This window comes from Thamnophis sirtalis, unplaced genomic scaffold (genome assembly GCF_051295495.1).
Source record: "Thamnophis sirtalis isolate CommonGarterSnake01/CBP01778 unplaced genomic scaffold, rThaSir2_p1.2 scaffold_7, whole genome shotgun sequence".
Taxonomy (NCBI): Eukaryota; Metazoa; Chordata; class Lepidosauria; order Squamata; family Natricidae; genus Thamnophis; species Thamnophis sirtalis.
In genome coordinates this window covers 21,441,984-21,462,529 of record NW_028261387.1, presented here as the reverse complement: position 1 = coordinate 21,462,529, position 20,546 = coordinate 21,441,984, and the positions used below count along the sequence as shown (strand labels likewise).

The 20,546-nt window shown below is 36.7% G+C and overlaps 1 protein-coding gene across 2 annotated transcripts in view; it reads right to left on the bottom strand.

The window, feature by feature from the left end:
• Positions 1 to 332: 332 nt before the first annotated feature.
• Positions 333 to 20,546, bottom strand: part of LRRIQ3 (leucine rich repeats and IQ motif containing 3) — a 56,464-nt gene continuing 36,250 nt past the window's right edge. For both annotated transcript variants that reach the window (XM_014055292.2, XM_087719470.1), the window contains 4 exons: positions 19,685 to 19,835; positions 13,532 to 13,643; positions 5,073 to 5,790; positions 333 to 519 (listed from right to left, as the gene is read on the bottom strand). In XM_014055292.2, coding sequence (XP_013910767.2) covers positions 333 to 519; positions 5,073 to 5,790; positions 13,532 to 13,643; positions 19,685 to 19,835 — 1,168 coding nt within the window. The remainder of the gene's footprint in view (positions 520 to 5,072; positions 5,791 to 13,531; positions 13,644 to 19,684; positions 19,836 to 20,546) is intronic.

Here is a 20,546-nt window from a genome sequence, read left to right as displayed (position 1 = left end):
TTTTTATATGGCATTGAATAATTTAATTTTAAAGCTAAATTCAGAGGTAATTGTAATGCGTGCTTGAAATATTTGCTACTTAAAAGTCAACATTTGCTAACAATTAGCACAACGGGTATACAGCTGTGTTTTCTTCATTTGGAAATGCGGAAATATTAGAATTTATGTATTATATTTAATCATAAGCTTTTTTCTGAGTTTTGTCAAAATCAGGATTAGAAGAAACATATACAAGGTTAGTTAGAAGTTGTTTCATTTTTTAAAATCTGAAACATTTAAACGACATGTCAAAATTAGGTTTATGCTCACTTTCCATATTTTTCCTTACCTTCTTAACTAACAGGCTTTGCAGTGCTCGAACTGCCAATGACTGGTAATGAATACAATATTTTTACATGAGGTTCCTTCACGGCTTTAAATTTTGCTTTGGATTGTTCAAATCTCTCCTTTGCTATTACCTGCGTCACATATTTCCTAAACATTTTCTCTTTTATATTTTGTTTTTGTAACATATGTTGCCTGGGGAAGAGAAATGGAAAATAATTCATAATTTTCACTTGTTCTCAGATATTGAAAACTCTCCCTTCTATTGTTGTCTCTACTGGGCTTAGAGCGGTGTGGTGGCCTAGAGGTGAAGACACTCACCTCCCACTCAGAAGGTTGAGAGAGTTCAATTCTAGCCAGTGGCAGATGTTTCTGCAAAGAATAAATATCTGCTGCGAACTCTGCGTAGGTATCAGGAAGGGCATCTGGCCAGTAAACACTCAGCTCCATCCAGTCACCCCGATAAAAGGGATTACAAACTCGTAAAAAGAAAAAAAAAACTAGCCTTGTTATGGTCTTGTTTCACTTTCCATTTTAATAAATCAATTATGTCACCGTTTTAATGACATAAATGAAAGCCGCAAGACCACAAATGTATTTTATAAATTACCATGCTGGTTATAGAACAGTTCTAAAATATATGTAACTATAAACAAGCAAAGATTATTCATCAGGATACTAATAAAATATTAAATATATTGTGATATTCAATATCTCCAGTCAGAAACAATGGATACCATACATTGATATATTATTAAAATTATCTAATATATATAATTATAGATGTATAATGAATGGAGAATGTAATATTAACTACTGTTTTCTAAGAATTCTTTAGAAATGCAATTTTTCCTATTTAGATTCTTGTTCAAATTTAGGATACTTTATTGTTAACAGTGATTTGATTTATTATATCCCCTTCTCCTTTTCCAGGCATTGGGATAGGGCAATGCCATGGTGGGATGAGAATGTGGATTAATTAAAGAAGTGCAGCTATACACCAGATTTTTTTGGATTTTATTACTGTTGGTTTTCTAGTGTTTTTCCATGATTTTATTAGTTGTATATTACCCATAGTTGTTTTGAGATGGGAGGCTATAAAATGTGACAAATAAATAAATATTATTAGATTTATAGATTGCCTTTATTTTATACAACTCTAGGCAGTGTTAAATATATTTAATATTTTACAATGTATGGTTGGGTTATTTTTGGTAGTATTGTATGTATTGTTTATACTTGTATTTGAAGTATTCAGAATGCTATTAAAAAACAATAAACAAATAATCAGGGAATATATAATGCTATAACATTTTACATATGGGATATATTATATTCCATCCAAAAGGAAGCTGTTTATGGATTAATGTGTGAATCCAGCCACAATGTTCCATGTTGGAAAACTACCTGTTTATAGGCTGTGATTATACATAATCCTCAACTTACAACCACAATTGGGACTGATAATTCTGTTGTTAAACAAAGCAGTCATTCAGTGAGTTATTTTTGCCATCATTGTTAAACAAATCCCCATGGCTGTTAAGTGTTAACAACTGTTAGGCAAATCTCTTTCCCCCATTAACTTAGCTTGTTGGAAGCCTGGTGGGAAGGTCACAAATGCAACCACTTGATGCCAGGAAGCTGTAACCATTGTAAATACATGCTAGTTGCCAAGCACTCAAATTTGGATCACATGACCAGAAGGATGCTACAACAGTGTTAGGATGTAAGTCGCTTTTTTCAGTGCCATTATAACTTTGAATGGTTTCTAAATCGATGGTTATAAGTTGAGGACTATCTGTATATGCACACACAGGCATGGGTTGATCTGTGAGCGGAGAGATGTCAGATGTTGATAGGACCATGAAATCAAAGTCTTAACACTTTTTTTACACGCATCATGACTTGCCCTCATGATTTTCTGTCCCGCTAGCCAAAGATGACTTTGGGTTAACCAAAAATAAATAAATAAAATTCTTTGCTCGTCAAAAGGAAGCTGTTCTGGCTTTCATTCTTTCCCTTAATTTTTCCATAATATCCCCTCTTTCTATATGAGCCACAGTCCCCTCTATTCAAACAGGTCAGCAGGAAGCATTTTCAAAGACTTCTGCAGATTAGTCAAGAAGGGAGATGCTAATCTGAATCCAAACCATATTCTGAGTGAGGAAATATATCAGTCAAAATTGAAAATTAATGTCTCGTTCCTCTCATTCCAATTGCTTTCTCTTTTTTTAAAAAAAATCCTATGTAATTAACTATGTAAAACTAATAATTTTCAGTTAATTAAATTCACTTTTACAGTCTTTGTTAGATTTTTATGCATCAAGTGTTTCATTAACTTCTTTTTGTAAAAGTAACAATAAATGTTGGCAAGAATAGACATTAATTTAATTAATTTCCTACAAAACACAACTAACAAATAAAGACTTTTAACTAACATACATTTTTTCTGCTGTATCAAATAAGCCAATGGAGAGGATAATAGAGGGAAAAAAGAATGACAGTTCATATTACATTTTAGCAAAAAATTATTCACTGACTTAATCAAGCAGAAGAAAATCTGCTCAAAAACAACAGAGTTGCTCACATGTTTCTAATGTCATAATTTTAAAACAGTGAGATTGTTCAGGTGTAAATGGGCTTAATTTCATATTCAAAATCCGTTTGTTATTGGGGTATTTTTATAAACTGAAATTTAACTAATTCTGTGGCCTGTGTTTCAATTTGTGGTTGGGTAAGGGAAATCCTTTGACACCTCCTTTGATAAACAAGGAATTAAGAGAAAATATTTTTTAAAAATTGAAATATCACTCATAAAAATGAGCTATTCCCTTTATTCTTGTTTCTTGGTTTTATATGTTATTTATTTTTTGTTTACTGATTTTTTATTTACAGTTGCCCCAGATATTTTTGGCTAAAATATAGATTTACAAAACTCTAACTCAGTTATACTATGGACTTGTCTTATTTTACATAAATAATGTATTTTATACTATTTTTAAAATAAATACACCAGTCATAAAAAGAAGACAACTCATTCATTCCACCCCACCCCACCCCACCCCCAAACATACACAAAGACAATGAAAAAAACCAGCTAAATTACAGATTTCAATAGCAGCTTAAATTTTAATATTTTACTAATCCCGCTTAAGAATCTAATTTTTAAATAAATCATTTTAAATAAAATAAGAATGGTTTGCAGTCCTCCACAAATATTTCATTCTATAAGGATAATCCACTGTCTTACCTAGCTTTTGAAGCAAGCATAATTAGAGCTTCCTGATAAAATTAGCATCAAGCAATATTTTGCATCAGTAACTTTATTTTCATAAGAAAGTATATCGAACCCATGAAATATACCAATAACGCACAATGCTGGGTGAATAGGTAATTCCTATATTAAACATTATTGTTTAACTAACTTAATTACTTCATTACTAATTAGTTACCTGTATTACCAAAATAATACAATAAGCATTTAAAAGGAAAATGGAATTACAATTAAAAACAGAACACTCTCCTCAGTCTCCAAGTCCAAAAGCATGTTAAGTTGAAATATGGGCTTTTGCACACCTTGCCTTTGTTTTCCTACAAACAACTAAAGATTGTTTATTGAATTGAATAGGAAATAATAACATGAAAATACTATTGCTAAGGATTACTCTTTCTGTCCTAAGATATTACTGGGAGCAGTTTGTCTAGGAGGATAAACATTTCTCAAAGAATATTTTAAGTATAAGCTCTATGGATATCTTTGGGCCTTTCCCAAAGTCGCAGTGCTAATTACTCGCCCTTGTTATTCCTATCAGCCCTCTCCAACCTGCCTTTGTAGTCAATCACTGTTAATCACCTAACTTTTCTCCATCAAAAAGCCTAGCAGATTTCACACATTTTGGATTCCTTATGGGTAGTGTCAGAATAACAGGGACACTCTATTTTAAGATTGGTACAACTACTCATAACTTAAAATTGGTAGAGCTACTCATAACTTAAGCCCATTTCACTTGTAAGCTAAGACCTAGATGATAGCAACATCAGTGAGAAGTGGTAGAAAAACAAATGTTTCCAGGTTATGTTTTTTGCTGTCCATGCCAATAAAAGAAAATTGGGGGGACGGGGACGACAAAACATGCTTTGGGACACAAACTTTGGCCTTTAGCTACATGCATGAGATGTCCAAATGCATATGTAAAAATGTAGAGAGCTTTGTTGTGACATCTTGAATACATTTGCTGCAGGTGCAGGGCCACTTTTAGGTGAAAGTAGGGACATTTAATTTCTTTTTATGGTTTCAGAGAGAAAGCTGTTCACCTATATGAAAAAATAAATAAAGCTAATAGCAATAATATGAATTACAAAAACATTTCTTATACATTATTTCCATTTATTATATTTATCATTATTTCCCAAAAGCTCAATGAAACAGGAAATGTTTTGAATTCACAGGATCAGTTCCTGGCCTGTGAATCTTTCCCTTTCCCTCCTCTCCTTGCCTTTTCTTTCTTTCCTTCATCCTATTTTATTCTTTAGAACTATAAGATTGTTTCTTAGGTATTATTTTGTAGAAGCAGAATGTTTCAGGTAGATATTTAAATACACATGTATTCTATTTTCATATACTGTATATAATTCATATTTATTTGAATCATTCTTAAATATACTTCTTAGATATCTCTCTCTCTCTTTCTCTCTCTCAAACTACATTACATAGTTTACATTTATAAGCTTATTCAAACAGACATTACCTTTCCTCCTGAAAATGTTCATACATCTCTTTTCGCTCTTTTTGTTCTTTTCTCATTTCTTTATGAACTTTTTTTCTTTCATTTTGGAGTTCCAAGTTTCTTCTCCACCCATCAAGTTTTAATAAACCTCTAGTCAAAGAAGTATGTTGAGTGCTAAAGCGCTGAATGAATGAGTTTTCTATTAGCTTTCCTTCCTTCTTTTCTAAAAAAGTATTATATTTTTTTCTCATCCTAACAATGAGCTTGGATTTTCCCTCTTTGGACTTTTTAACATGATCTGTATCCATCATCTTTTTCTTTTCATAATTCCTCTGAATATTGTCTATTTTTTCTTCTCGTAAATGATGTAAATATTCTTTAGCTTCGCTGTTAGCAATTAACACCCGCATCACATCTCGTTCCTTCTTAGCTTGCAGATCCAACTTACGACTTTGCCAATAAGCTTGTTCAATGGCATATAAAGGCTGAAGTCTTACATTTCCATATGCTTTAGCAAAGATTCTTTTTTCAAGGCTGCCAGGTTCATATATTGGCAAAGTTGGTGGTACAGGATGTGTGATGTTACGCATATCATGAGCAGTATCAAAAAATTCTCTCTCTTTCTCTTTGTACATTTTCCGATGTTCATTCGGTGAATAAAAAGGCATTTTAGATCCTGAAAGTTTAAATGTAGACTTTCTTGCCATCTTCATGACAGTTTTCTCTCTCTGTGTGAAATCTAACATGAAACAATTCAAGGGTTATATAAAATTATATTAAAGAGTGACAAATTGACATTAAAAGTGCCAATATATTTTTTATTACCTTGATTACAACTACATCCAATTGGAAGAATAATGTTATTCTTCCAATTGATTTTAGTGTTGTATGAATGAGACAGGAAAGAATTACATTACTGGTGAAATGCAGTCCTGAAATTTAAAGCTGCCTGTATAACCCAATGACAAAACTCAAGATTGTTTGTTTGTTTGTATGCTCAATTCATGTAATGAAAATCTGGACCTGTTAAAGGGCTTGTGAGAAACTCCCACTGAAATCAATGGAATAAATTAATCAAACATATATTTCATTGTTTAAACTTGGGTGTAATGCAACCATCTGTAATCATTTTTAAAGGTGTTTGACTCTAATTTATTTTCTTAGCTTCTAATTGATTGAAAAGCTTTATGCTAATTGCATCTTTGTTCCTGAGCATCAACACTCATTCAGAAATTGCAGTGGCTATATTTCAAAAGTGAGAAACATTTATATTAAAAATGTGAACAAGAAAGGACATTTTATCAGGTTTGGTAGATGTATAAAAATTCTGGATTCAAATATCTACACTGATTCATAGGATTTTAAAGATTATTGCACATTTGAAACCATAATTTGTTCTTTTGGAATTGATGGACAAACAGTTGGAAAAACATTATGGAACTGTACTTTTTTACATGGTAATTGCAGCAGTATTTATTGTATACAGAAAATGGAAAGATTCAGCACTGTCCAGAAAAGAGGAATGGTTGCTGAAGAAAATGGAACTTCCTGAAAAGGCTAAATTGACTATTTTGATCAGAGAAATGATAGTTATGCTTATTGCTAACTGAAAATCCCTGAGAGATTTTTGCATGAAAAAATAAAAATGAATTTATGCTTTATGGTTTTGATGATTAGACAGAACAGATTATAGAAAGAAGTGAGTTACCTTGTAACCACAAAGTAAAAAGTAAATTTAAATTGAATTAATAATTGCTGGAAATAAGATTGGAAGCTATTTCTTCGTATCTTTTCTCTTTTGGGTTCCCCTTTCTTGCATGCAAACACACACACTTATGTATACATATGTAAAGAAATATTTAATCTTAAAAGCACCCACTGCATGTCACCTGCATAATTTTGTCCAGAATTTAAGAATGTATTTCTCTTCTACATGTACACTGAAAACTGTATCCTTGAATCCTCAAGTTTATTTGCCTATTTCCATACTTTCATCTCCTACCATCCACTAGCTCAGTATGTCAAACTCGTGGCCCGCAGGCTGGATGCGTCACACACTGGCCACGCCCACCACCAGTTTACTGGAGGGGGGGAGTTGTGATACATCATATGACAATAATGTGACACCGGGAGTTTGAAACGCCTGTACTAGATCAACACTGCTCCCAAGTTCAATGGTGTCGTGACATAATTTCCTCTTTCCCGATTAGCAATTTCGGCAAATTACTTTACATATAAATGTGAACAAAGAAAAATGTTTGTTTTGCTCATCTCTAATCCTAGCACTTTTTACATTCTTACCAGCAATAATCAAAACAAATCGAATGTTACCTTTGGGTTAAAATTTTGTATATAATTTTATTAAAACTTTTAAGAAGTTTAAAGTTAAAAAAGAAGTTGAGAGAAAAAAATGACAAGGAAAAAATCAAAGAAAAAACAAAAAAGAAAAGTCAAGGAAAACTAGAAAAGAAAATATAGCTTTTATTTTCTTATTTAAAAAATTTAATAAAATTATATTAAAAAGACTGCGTAAAAATAAAATATGTACTTGTGACTTAAAATTGTAATGATTAGACAGGATAGATTATAAAAAGAAAAGCAGTATAATACTTCAAGGTCACATGAAGTATTAATACCCCTTTATAATGCCTTGGTAAGACCACACTTGGAATACTGGATCCAGTTTTGGTCGCCACGATATAAAAAAGATGTTGAGACTCTAGAAAGAGTGTAGAGAAGAGCAACAAAGATGATTAGGGGACTGAAGGCTAAAACATATGAAAAACTGTTGCAGGAATTGGGAAGGTGTAGTTTAATGAAAAGAAGGACTAAGCATGACATGATAGCAGTGTTCCAATATCTAAGGGGTTGCCATAAAAAGGGTCAAGCTATTCTCCAAAGTACCTGAGGGTACGACAAGAAGCAATGGGTGGAAACTAATCAAGGAGAGAAGGAGCCTAGAACTAAAGAGAAATTTCTTGACAGTTAGAACAATTAATTAGTGGAATGTCTTTCCTCCAGAATTCGTGAATGCTCCAACACTGGAAGTTTTTAAGAAGAGACTGGACAACCTTTTGTCTGAAATGGTGTAGTTTCCTGCCTCAGCAGGGGGTTGGAACTTCCAACTCTGTTATTCTGTGATTCTATGTAACTTTAGAGAGAGAAGTCAAAGTACATTTATACTTATAATTACTGTGTAGACTAAGAGAAGTGACTTCCTTATAGTCTGGGGCAAAATATTGAAGGGACTCAAACAATAGTATCAAAATAAGTAGTTGTTCTTTGCATTTAGCTTCTCTTCTTTTAACTTCTCTTTGATGGGTATTCTTTTTTCTAAACACAACATTTTTTTTACAAAAATATACTGCAATTATTCAAAGGAGCTCAAAGGTGAATGACCTTGGGTCAGCACTCCGTTGTCCTGGCCTAGAGGTGAAAGAGCAATAGATGTTATTGTGCCCAAGCCTGTCCTGATTCATCAAATGTATTTTAAATTTCAGACAGCTTCTAATGGCTTTCTATTCTATGCATGCATTGAGGATTATTTTTTTCCATTATTTTTACCAAGTTCTCATACTCTACTTCAGGATGTCGAACTCAAGTTGTCACACAGCGTCATGTGACATATCATGACTTTTTCCCTTCACTAAACCGGTCATGGCTGTGGCCAGTGCATGACACATCCAGCCGGCGGGTCGCAAGTTTGACAATCCTGCTCTACTTGCTTTATTTCTAATTTATACATAGGTCCATAGATAAATAGAAAAATAAGTAGAATTTGGAGAGACAAAGAAAACAGCAATTACTTTCTGGTCCCCTCTAATAAGTAAGTTTTCCCCTTAATGTTAATTAACAACTATATGCAAGACACAGTACAAAAAAACCACATGGAATTACAAACTAATTAAGACATGCTGGGAAAAAATGAAAGAAAAATAAAACAGGAATGTTGTGCAATGGCATCAACGTGGGTAAGGAAAAGGTGCCTGGCAACAGATGGTGCCAAATATAACCTGGGAAGCTGTCCCATTTGGTGGCAAGCCAAGGTTTTTTTTTACATCATTGCTGCGAAAACAAACCAGAAACTGAATATATAAATAACTGCATTTGATTTCTTCTATGTAAAAAGTAATTTAACATTTTGTTTGTTTGTCCTATGGTAAGAAGGTATTTTAAACAATAGAAGAAGCCCCAAGATGCTTTTTCATTGGCAAATAGAAGAAGCATTTGTTCTATCAAATGTACATCTCAAGAGAATTTAAAGATAAATATATAAGGGGGAATATAAAACTTTTTATGCAAGATACCATATTTTTGGAGTATAAGATGTACCTTTTTTCCTCAAAAAAGAGGCTGAAAATCTGGGTGCGTCTTATAGACTGAATACATAATTTTTTGCCTCCCAAAGCCCCACCCCTTCACCAAAATGTGTGTGCATAGCCTTATGGAGGCTTTCGGAAAGCTCCTGGGAGCTGGGGACGGCAGAAATGAGCAAAAAATGGGCCGTTTTTTGCCCCCTCCCCCAGTCCCCAGCAGCACTCTATAAGCCTCCATAGGGCTATGCATGCATTTTTTTTTACAAAAAACGGGCCCGTTTTTTGCTCTCTTTGCCCCCCCCCTCCCCCGGAGCACTCTGCAAGCCCGCTCAAGGCTATTCATACCTTTTTTTGGAAAAAAAGATGGGCCCGTTTTTGTGGAACGTTTTTGGGAGGTTTGCAAAGTGGAAAAACTTTTTTTTCCCTTTTGGAAAGCTCTTTTACTGATTGATGAGAATTACATTGATCAAGTGCTCTGCCAGCAGAAACACCTACCTATCTACTGTATTTCTCTCTATCTCTATTTCTCTCTCTTTATCCCTCTACCTACCTACACACACACTCTCTCTCCCTACTTACCTACTGTATTTCTCTCTCTCTCTATTTTTCTCTCTCTTCCCCTTTATTACCTACCTACCTGTTGTGGCCCACAGGATCTGGTTGAGCTGCTGATGGACTCGGATAGCGAGTAACAATATGAGTCTGCCCTGGATGATGTGGAGGACCCTGAGCAGGGTTCATACTCAGAGCAGGGACCAGAGAGGCTGGTTGGCCACCAGGAGTCACCTAAGGCATGGAGCAGTGGGGAGGATCAAAGGCAATTTGTCCCTGACGCTAGATTGAGAAGGGCTAAGAAACAGAAGCAGCAACTCCGTAGGCAGACTCACAGAAGATGATTAAGCACAGGTGGTCATTGAGTGGCCCCTCCCAAGAGAGATTATAGGTGAGGCGTTGGGAGGGGACATTTGCAGGAAACAACTGTTCGAATTAGTAGTCAAGAAAATCTATCTGTGTATTCTAGTCGTGTCTGTTCGTTTGGACCATGCGTTGCTTTGTTTGAACTATCTGGGTTGCTGCAGAGCTACTCTATTGAACGTGAGTTGCCTGGGCCCTCAGCCAAAGGATTTGTTATCTCAGTAATTGAACAGTGGCAAACAGCCAAGCCTGTGTTCTGGTTTATTCACAGGCCGGGGGTCAGAACATCTACCTATCTACCTAACTACTCTCTCTCCCTACCTATCTACTGTATTTCTCTCTCTCTATTTCTCTCTCTCTATCTCTTTCTAGTGTTCTCTCTCTATCCCTCTACCTACATATCTACACACTCACTCTCTCTTCCTACCTACCTACCTACCGTGTTTCCCCGAAAATACTACAGGGTCTTATTTTCTTTTTACTTACAAAATATGGCCTTGGGCTTATTATAGGGGAGGGCTTATTGTTTTGGGGTTGCCGGGCAGCTGCTCCCTTGCGAACTGGCTCCTGAAGAGCTGGGCACAGCCTCAGGGGCAAAGCAGCCATGAGGTGATCAAGCTCACGAGCAACCACCCGGCAAACCCACTCTCCAGCCGGGCAGAGTGGCATTCACTGACCTAGGGGGTATCCCTAATGTGGCAAGCTGCGGGAGCTAGGAGAGCAGACTCCTAGAGCAGCCGCTACTGGAAGACTCGGCAGCCGAGTTTGGGAGTTTGGAACCGGGGAAGACATTATGCTCGGAGTGCGGCGGCTGCAGGGAGAGCTGGGCCCGGACATGTTGAGGCTAGGAGGCATGTCTGCTGGGGGCGGAACAAGCGATCGCGCAACCCCCTTCAGTCGGGCAGAGCTCCATGCACTGACCTAGGGGGTATCCCTAATGTGCCAAGCCACAGGAGGTGGGGAGCGGGCAGAGCACCACGTGGCTTGGCGCCTTAGGGATACCCCTTAGGTCAGTGAATGGCACTCTGCCCGGCTGGAGAGGGGGTTTGCCGGGCGGTTGCTCGTGAGCTTGATCACCTCATGGCTGCTTCGCCCCTGAGGCTGTGCCCAGCTCTTTGGGAGCCAGTTCGCAAGGGAGCAGCCGCCCAGCAACTCCCCCCTCTGGCCAGGCAAAACGCCACTCCCCAACCTAGTGGTATCCCGAAGGCAGCAAGCAATGTGAGCACCTTTCCCCCCCCCGGCTCCTGCGGCTTTGCGCCTTCAGGATACCACTATGTCGGTGAGCGGTGCTCTGCCTGGCTGGAGGGGGGTGGTTGTCCAGGAGGTTTATTTTCAGGGGTGGGCTTATATTTTTGCCCACGCAAAAAATGTGGCAAGGCTTTAGTTTCAGGACAGGTCATATTTTCGGGAAAACACGGTACTATATTTCTCTATCTCTCTATCTCTCTCTATTTCTCCCTCTCTCTCTTTCTCTTTCTCTCTCTCTTTCTCTCTTTCCCTTTATCTACCTACCTACCTAACTACTCTCTCTCTCTCTCTCCCTACCTACCTACTGTATTTCTCTCTCTTTCTCTCCCTCTCTATCCCTCTATCTACCTACCTACTTTTTTAAAAAAATTGCCTCTTCAAAATCTTGGTGCATCTTATACTCCAAAAAATACAGTATGTGACACATTATTCTCTGCTATTGCCCAATATAATAGCTTGTATAGCAAGATTTCCTATTGGAAATAAATCAGATTTTTTTTCCCCCTTACAATTATTTATGTAGTTAAAGAAGCTGCCATGTACTTATAGATCTCCTAATCTATTGGCAGTATTAATAGAACTGAGATTGGGCTCTTTTTTTCCTCTTTTCCTCCAAATATGTCCAGATAAATACACACTGAGAAATATATATACAAAGATTAATATATCTCCAAATCAAGGGTATAATAGTTAAAGATACTGGGTTTGAAACTGTCCTAATTCTCAGATAGGTGCAAAACTAGCTGGGTGACTTTGGTCCGACAGGACACTTCAGAAAATCTTATCAGGAATTAGGACTTACTCAAAATATGCATTTTCTTATAATATTCAAAAACATACTAGGTCAAGGGACCTGCAAGAAATGGTTATGAAATTTCAAGCCAACATTTCTGCCATGTTCCTAAGTACCAGAACCAAATAGAAGTTTATAATTCATAGTCTTGAAATGAATTATTTTACCAGTGTCTTGTGTATTAGTGGATTTAACATGTATGACACAAAAACAGAGGAAAATATCTTCACAGATTTTCAAAATAGCAAAGGGTGGTATGAGCTACCCATAGCAATGCATTTATTTTCTGTAAACAGGCAAAGTTATAAGGAGCAGGTGTAAAGGGGAACTAATTCTTGTTTCTGTTTTTCTACAAATAAATCAGAAGTTGCTCAGAACTATAATTATGCATATTACCTTAGATTTCAATTCACTTATTAACAGTCTACGAGATAAAGCTGGCCTTTACAGCACACAATTTTCATTTCATAATTGTCTGGTTCATTTTCTCTTTCTGCATTTCATGGAAGACCTTCCACTTACTTATTTCAAACCCATTGTATCACTAACTATTTTATCCCTATCCCTTTGTTCAAACTTTACATAAACTGTGAATAAATAACTGTTTCACACCAAGGAACATACTTTTTTCTCTCCTTATTTCTACTGGTAATATGAGGACCACAACATAAGGGATGCTGTCCAAAGTCCACAGAAATGTTTTTGACTTGTATTTCAAATATGTCACTCATTATAAAGACATCTATGATATTCTTCATAAAACTTATATGCCATTTATATACCGCTCTTTACAGCACTCTCTGGGCAATTTACAATATAAGAATTTTGCCTACAAAATCTGGCTCCTCATTTTACTGACCTATGAAGGATGAAAGGCTGAGTCAATCTTGAGGCCTGCCAGGATCAAACTCTAGGCTGTGTGCAGAGATTGCCAGCAGTATTGCATTTTAACCATTGTGCCACCAAAGCACATTCCTGACACACTGCACATAAAAAAGCTGATTATGTTGATATATCTAGTCTTTTCATCATATGCTTCCATGAAAATATTTATTTGTATGTAACATTAAAGCTTAAACACAACAACCTTACATGGACAAAATTGGATTAATAAGTGAATATAACTACCAGATATTAAAGTGAAAGAATATTCAGAAGTCTGTACATACTATAGAAATGGCACTTGTTATAGAAATTAGGTAACTAACCCTTCTTTGTTGACATTGATTCCTTCTTTTTCTTTTCTTCCAGTCTGATAACAGGATATTTTAATTTTCTTAAAGTTAAACGAAATTCTTTAAGATTGTTCATGTCTATAATCTGTTAAAATCAACATTTCATTCATTAAAGATTTGTGAGAGAGAAATGCCAGAATTCTTCAAACAATAACATTTGTATTGTCACAGATTTTTTATTAACTTTATTACTGCACGTGTAATAGTGCAGTAAAATTATGCCACTCTTTTTCTTCATTTTTAGCCTTTTTTGGAGAGGGGGGAATTGTTTGTCTCTCTAGGCAGCATCATGGTTTTCATGGATGGATGAATGCTTGTTCCAACCTCACACCTCTATGCTCCTTGAATAAATTCCAGCTTTTAGACTAAACATCCCTTTCAGTCATCATCTGTTACACCAAGATGCATTTCTTTGCAGCGAGTACATGACAAGGGCACCTTAGCTTTATCTGTGCAAATAAACAAGAAAAGCTCTTAGTCTGAGCAGAAGCACATGCTACTCCTAGGGCATTTTAAAATAACTTCAGAGCTGCTTGAGTTGAAAAGCTCTGTTTACACATATCTACAAGTAGAAGCTACAGTTAAATGCAGATTTCAGCCTTTATAGTCGTTTATCAGTGGAAGACATGGAGGGAGAGTATTGTTTAACCGGCTTCATTAACATAAATGCTTATAACCAATCGAGAAGGTAATTCTTAGTTGCCATATTTGGGGGGGGGGGGGGTTGGAACAAAGATAAGAGTTTCTGAGGTCAGCAATGCCCAACTGCATTCTTGATGGCAGAATGAATGAAGTGAAAGAGAAATGGGCTTTGTTGCCATTCCTCCCATTTTAGTTATTTATTCTTAAAAGGAATTTCCTGTCACTGAAACCAATGGAATGAGTCAACCTAAATTACATGCCCATTGAAAAGGGAAAGACTTCGGATATAATAGATCTACACTATCTCCCTTGCCAGGTAAGTATAGTATTCCCTTAGCACATTTTGGTTTCTTTCCAATAACTGAACGCTCAGTGGGATGGGATGGCCTTAAAGCAAATGGTGAATTGATTCCCTCCATTAGCTTTATCTCCTTGAACATGGAAGGATGAAACCAGAGGTGGGTTCCTACCAGTTCGCACCAGTTCGGTAGAACCAGTTCATCAACTCTACCGAACCGGTTAGAAGAGGTTACACCAGAAAGCAGGCCACACCTACAGAAGAGGTTCCAAAAAATTTTGAAACCCACCACTGACACACACACACACACACACACACACACAGACTCACACAGAGAAAGAAAGAGAAAGAGAAAGAAAGGAAGAAAGAAAGGAAGAAAGAAAGAAAGAAAAAGTGAGAGAGATGAAAGAAAAAAAGGAAAAAGGGACAGAGAGACAAAAGAAAGGAGAGAGAGAGAGAGAGAGAGAGAGAGAGAGAGAGAGAGAGAGAGAGAGAGAGAGAGAGAGAGAGAACACATGGCCAGGAAGCCACTCCCACCAGGTCACATGGCCAGCAAGCCACTCCCACAAAGGAGGCCACACCCCACAGAGTAGGTTTGAACCCACCACTGGATGAAACCTAAAAACCATATAGAGCTTAGGTATTCTCTCAGAGAGCAGAGGATTGGTTCAACTTTTTGTTTGAACCCATACAGGTGAATTGCTAAACAGGACTGGATATTTAGGGTGTTTTTTAATTTTTATTTATTTATTTGATTTGTCAATCATTTACAAGATAATATGTATAAGAATAAACATGAGAATGAATGAAATGAGTATGAATAAATAGGGACTGTAGGACAGGGACTGTAGGCAAGATGGTGCACTTATGCATGCCCCTTACAGCCCTCTTAAGAATGGGGTGATGTCAATAGTAGACAGTTAAGGTTAAAGTTTTGGAGATTTGAAGATATAACAACAAAGTCAGGTAATGCATTCCAGGCAGTGACCACTCTGTTGCTGAAGTCATATTTTCTGCAATCGAGTTTGGAGCGGTTTACATTGAGTTTGTATCTGTTGTGTGCTCTTGTATTATTGTGGTTGAAGCTGAAGTAGTCATTGACTGGTAGGGCATTGTAGCAGATAATTTTGTGTACTATGCTTAAGTGCGACCTTAGGCAGCATAGTTTCAAGCCTGGTGGTGTAAGGTATTCTGTTGCAAACAGAGGAATGTAGTATCTTCTCGTGAAATACTTCTGGACTTGCTCAATTGTATTAATGTCCGATATACAGTGTGGATTCCAGACAGATGAGCTGTATTCAAGAATTGGTCTGGCAAAGGTTTTGTATGCCCTAGTTAGCAATATGATATTACCAGAGGAGAAGCTTCATAAGATTAGGTTAACAACAATGCCTTTTTGGTGATGCTGTTACAGTGAACTCTAGCACTTAAGTAGTTTGATATGAGTACTCCAACGTCCTTGACAGAGTGAGGGTCATCTATAAGGTCGTATCTGCCTAGCATTGTTCTTTTGTTTAAAAGGAACACTCAAGAGACCATACCATTTAAAAAAACTCAGGAAAGTAAGAAAAAAAGGAAAATCAAAACATAAGTAATGAAAGCCTTTTCATACCATTCAATGTCTGTCAAAAGAAAAACATTGTTAGAGATTTTCCAGAGACAAAGAAGATAGCAGCTAAAAGTCAGCTCTCAAAGCTGTGTGCCAACAGAAAAATGTGACACTTTTAGAACAGCCTTAAAATCAAAATAGTTTTTAACTGATAAGGAAACTGCTAAGATCCAACCGAGGTACGGGGGAGGGTCTTGAGTGACATCTTTGGATTGATTTTCAACTTGTTACTCCTGAGGAAGTGGACAAGGCCATGGGAGCAGTGAGTGCCTCCACGTGTGCACTGGACCCGTGCCCCTCCTGGCTGGTCGCGAACAGCAGGGAGGTGACACAGGGCTGGATTCAGGCGATAGTTACCGCCTCCCTTCGGGAGGGCTTCTTGTACTCAATCCTGACAAGACCGAGTGGCTTGTGTTTTTCCCTCCCAATAATTGGCCATGTATTCCATCTCTCAGGCTGGGGGGTGAAATTTTACGTTCCTCAGACAGGATTCGCAATTTGGGAGTCCTCCTGGACCCTACAGCTGAACTTAGAACATCATTTGTCGGCTGTGACCAGGGGGGCATTTGCCCAGGTCCGCCTGGTGCACCAATTGCGTCCCTACCTGAACCAGGAGGCTCTCGTAACAGTCATTCACGCCCTTGTGACCTCAAGACTGGACTACTGCAATGCGCTCTACATGGGGCAGCCCCTGAAGAGCATTCGGAGACTTCAGCTTGTCCAGAATGTAGCCGCGCGAGCGATTGTGGGTGCACCTCGGTACACCCACGTTACACCTATCCTCTGCGAGCTGCACTGGCTGCCTATCGGTCTCCGGATACGCTTCAAGATGCTAGTCGTCACTTATAAAGCCCTTCATGGTATTGGACGTGGGTACTTGAGAGACCGCCTGCTGCAAATTACCTCCCAAAGCCCTATTAGATCCCACAGATTAGGCCTCCTCCGAATTCCATCCACCGGCCAATGCCGATTGTCAACCACCCGGAGGAGATCCGGACCCTCACCACCCTTCAGGCTTTCCGCAAAGCCGTCAAAACCTGGCTGTTCCGACAGGCCTGGGGCTGATGAGTTCCCATCCCCACTCGAATTGTGTGGCTGTTGACTGCTTTTAAATTGTTTCCGTATTTTGTTTGTTTGTCTTTTGCTTTTTTGTTTGTATTATTCACTCCCCTTGGTTTGTTAGCCTCCCTGAGTCCCTCCGGGAATAGGGCGGCATACAAGTTTAATAAACCTTGAACCTTGAACCTTGAACTTAAGAGTTTCTTTCTGTACCTATTATGGCATGTGTTAGCTGTATTCTTGCATTATCCTGTGTCGTTTGCTATTACTAAACCATTATACCAATATAGCTATTGTGAAAGATCCATGAGCAGAAGCAAACTTTTACTTACAGAACATTCCACAGCGTGGAAATCTTGGGTGTGGGGAAAGTCACAAAATACAAGGGAAATTTAATAATTTAAGCAAGTAGTTTTGTGGAGTTCGTTAGTCAGTTTGTTAAAGCAGTTTCTGTGACACGTGAACCAGAAAACTTCATATAACACTTTATTTTATCTATCTTTCCTTGAACTTTAAGATAATCTGCTTGTAGGCAGAGAATATAAATATTCATATATTTATTGGCAGTTTTTTAAAATTTAGTTGTTTTATTAATAAGAGTGCAATGATGCCAAATGCTACGTGTATGTTTGATAGTTCAGCTTATGCCAAGTCATAGGAAAAAAATGAGTTATTCAGAAGATAACGGAGGAGAAGCTGTGTTTGGTAGCCAAGTGCATCAAGCTGCATTAGGAAAAGGAACATATCATTTCTAAAAGAGTTTTATGGACATATTACTGAAATGTATATTCAGGCTTTGATGACGCTTACACAGCAGAGCCATAGGCCATCATCATAGGAAGCAGTAGCAGATGTTGCTCACCACAACCGAAGTAATTGCATGTCAATTTAAAATATATCATTGCAATTCCTAGTAATGAACAAGCCTTTTTTATTTCAAGCCATTCATTCTGACACAGATTGCAGCTAGTTTGATTTAATAATATTTGCTCTTACATTTGAATGTAATTTAGACACATCAGTGCTGAAATTCATTCCAATAGTTTATCCAAACAGACTGCCAGGATTATTTCATTTCAATAAAGAATATCAATTAAGACATAAAATAATCTAGTACGCTTAACTATGCTTTCAGAACTCCACATTATATGTTTACATCTGTTAGTTCAAAGTAACATTTTCTCAATTTATTTTCTCGATCTTTTCCCCCCCAGGATGCTATACTGGCTAATTTTAAAAAATGCAATCCAGAAATCAGCAGATTTAAACTAGGGGCAATTATTCAACTTCTAAACATTCCCAATTCCTTCAAGCTGTCTACATATGGCTTAGTTTTATTTTCTTGATCATGTTTTTCTGAGCCTAACCCATTTTGTCTAATATGAGGTGACCAGGATAGAACATAAAATTAAAGGTAAATTTTGATCAAAGCAGAATAAAATAAAATAATTACTTTGTGATGATCTATGAACTATACTTCTATTGATGCAACTTCCCCCCCCTCTTTTGTAACCATAGCACACTATTGACACATATTTCCTACTATTCTAATACAAACCAGTAATTTACTATTCTATATCTGTGCATTCCAGTTACTTAACTACCTTATTTTTTATTTCTGTTTGGTAAATTTTCAGATCACTTACTCTATTTCTTTAACCTAGCAAGATAAGTTTGCATTTTGTTCTTGTTTTCTACAGCATTAACTATTCCACCCAGTTTTTGTCATTCAAAAATGTATCCAAAATATTGAGAAGAACTGCAGATGGGCCAAGAATGAACTCTCTGGCACTTCATTTAAAAGCTTGCACCAGTTTGATGACAAAACATAATTGAATATCTTTAGAATATAACACCTGAATTATGTATTCTCTTAATTGCCATAATATAGAATCCATATTAATCTATTTTCTTAATCAGAATATCTAGGATACTTTATCAAATACCTTGCTGAAATCAAGCTTTATTGTATTTTCAACAATACCAAAATCTACTCTAGAAATTATTAATGAAAAGAATATATTTCTAAGTCATAAACCAATAACAAGAAGAAATTATTATACAGAAAAGCAATATGATGCAATTAAAAATAATTGCAATGCATTAACCAATGCACTAAATGATCAACTCACAGCAAAAAAAGTCACATACTGGGCTTCACTATAATCCTGGCCTAACATCTGGGGGAAAAACCAGATCTTCACTCTTTTCCAGAACATCCAGAGATATTTCACTAAATATTTGGCCAGCCTGTATAATTTGCCTTCTATTGTCTGTCCACAGATATTTTGCATAAAAAAGTGAATAGACTGAATGGACTCTATTTACCTCTATTTATACTCTAGGTAATTAGTTTTATTAGAGCAGAACACTATACTACCAGATAACTCTGATCAGTACTATGCGTTGCTTTGCTACATTTTTAATGCTTTTCCCTGGATCTACCAACTTCTTTTATACAATATGCAAATTGCAGGTTGCTGTAGTTTCTAAATCAAAGCACAGATGGTATACTTACTTGGATTGCAGGTGTACCTCTCTTGTATATTGTAGGCTGTTCTTGCTTAAGAGTTTCAGAGACAGGGGTTTTATTGTCCACAGAAGTTACATGCTTTTTTCTACCTCTGGTGTAACGGTTATACCACAGAACATCAGATATAGGACTCACGCTATTAAAAAAAAATAGTTTGATAATTTTATTTCAAGGAATTAAAATGGGGTTAATATTTTGTATATTCAAAACAATATAAGTAATATGTACTTCCTTTTTATAAATTATTCTTGCTCATTGTTGCATATATTTTCTAAAGCAAACAACCAGAAAATTACCTGTTAAAACATTTTCCTTATATTATTGAGAACACAAAATGAAAAACTGCATCAAGCTGCTACTGACAAAGGTACTGTGATATAGTTGTCTTAAAGTAGTTGTCTTAATTTTATTTTAATAAGCAACATGCAAAACTCAATTGGGTATAATCTCTTTCAAACTCATCAGTTTAATGTAATTCTATGCAAACTTATTCAATGTCCAAATATATAAACAGGGTTTACTCCCAGGTAAAGGTACTGCAGCTCTGTCATTCTATATATGACTTATTTGGCTGTAACGTCTACATCACTGATATATATTAGCATAATGCCCTCCATTAATCCATTTATCATATGTGTACCACACATTTATTCACTATGTCTCAACACAAGGGGAATGGCTATTTGGCTACAATTAGCTGAAACAACCATTCAGGGCAACCAATGCACAATTCATGTGTGTGCTTTGAAAGAGAAAGTCTTTCAGGTAGCCTTTGACTTATGTCCAGTCACTTAGGAACTGTACAAAATTACGATGGATCTCCCAAAAGGTACTTAGAACCTTCCTG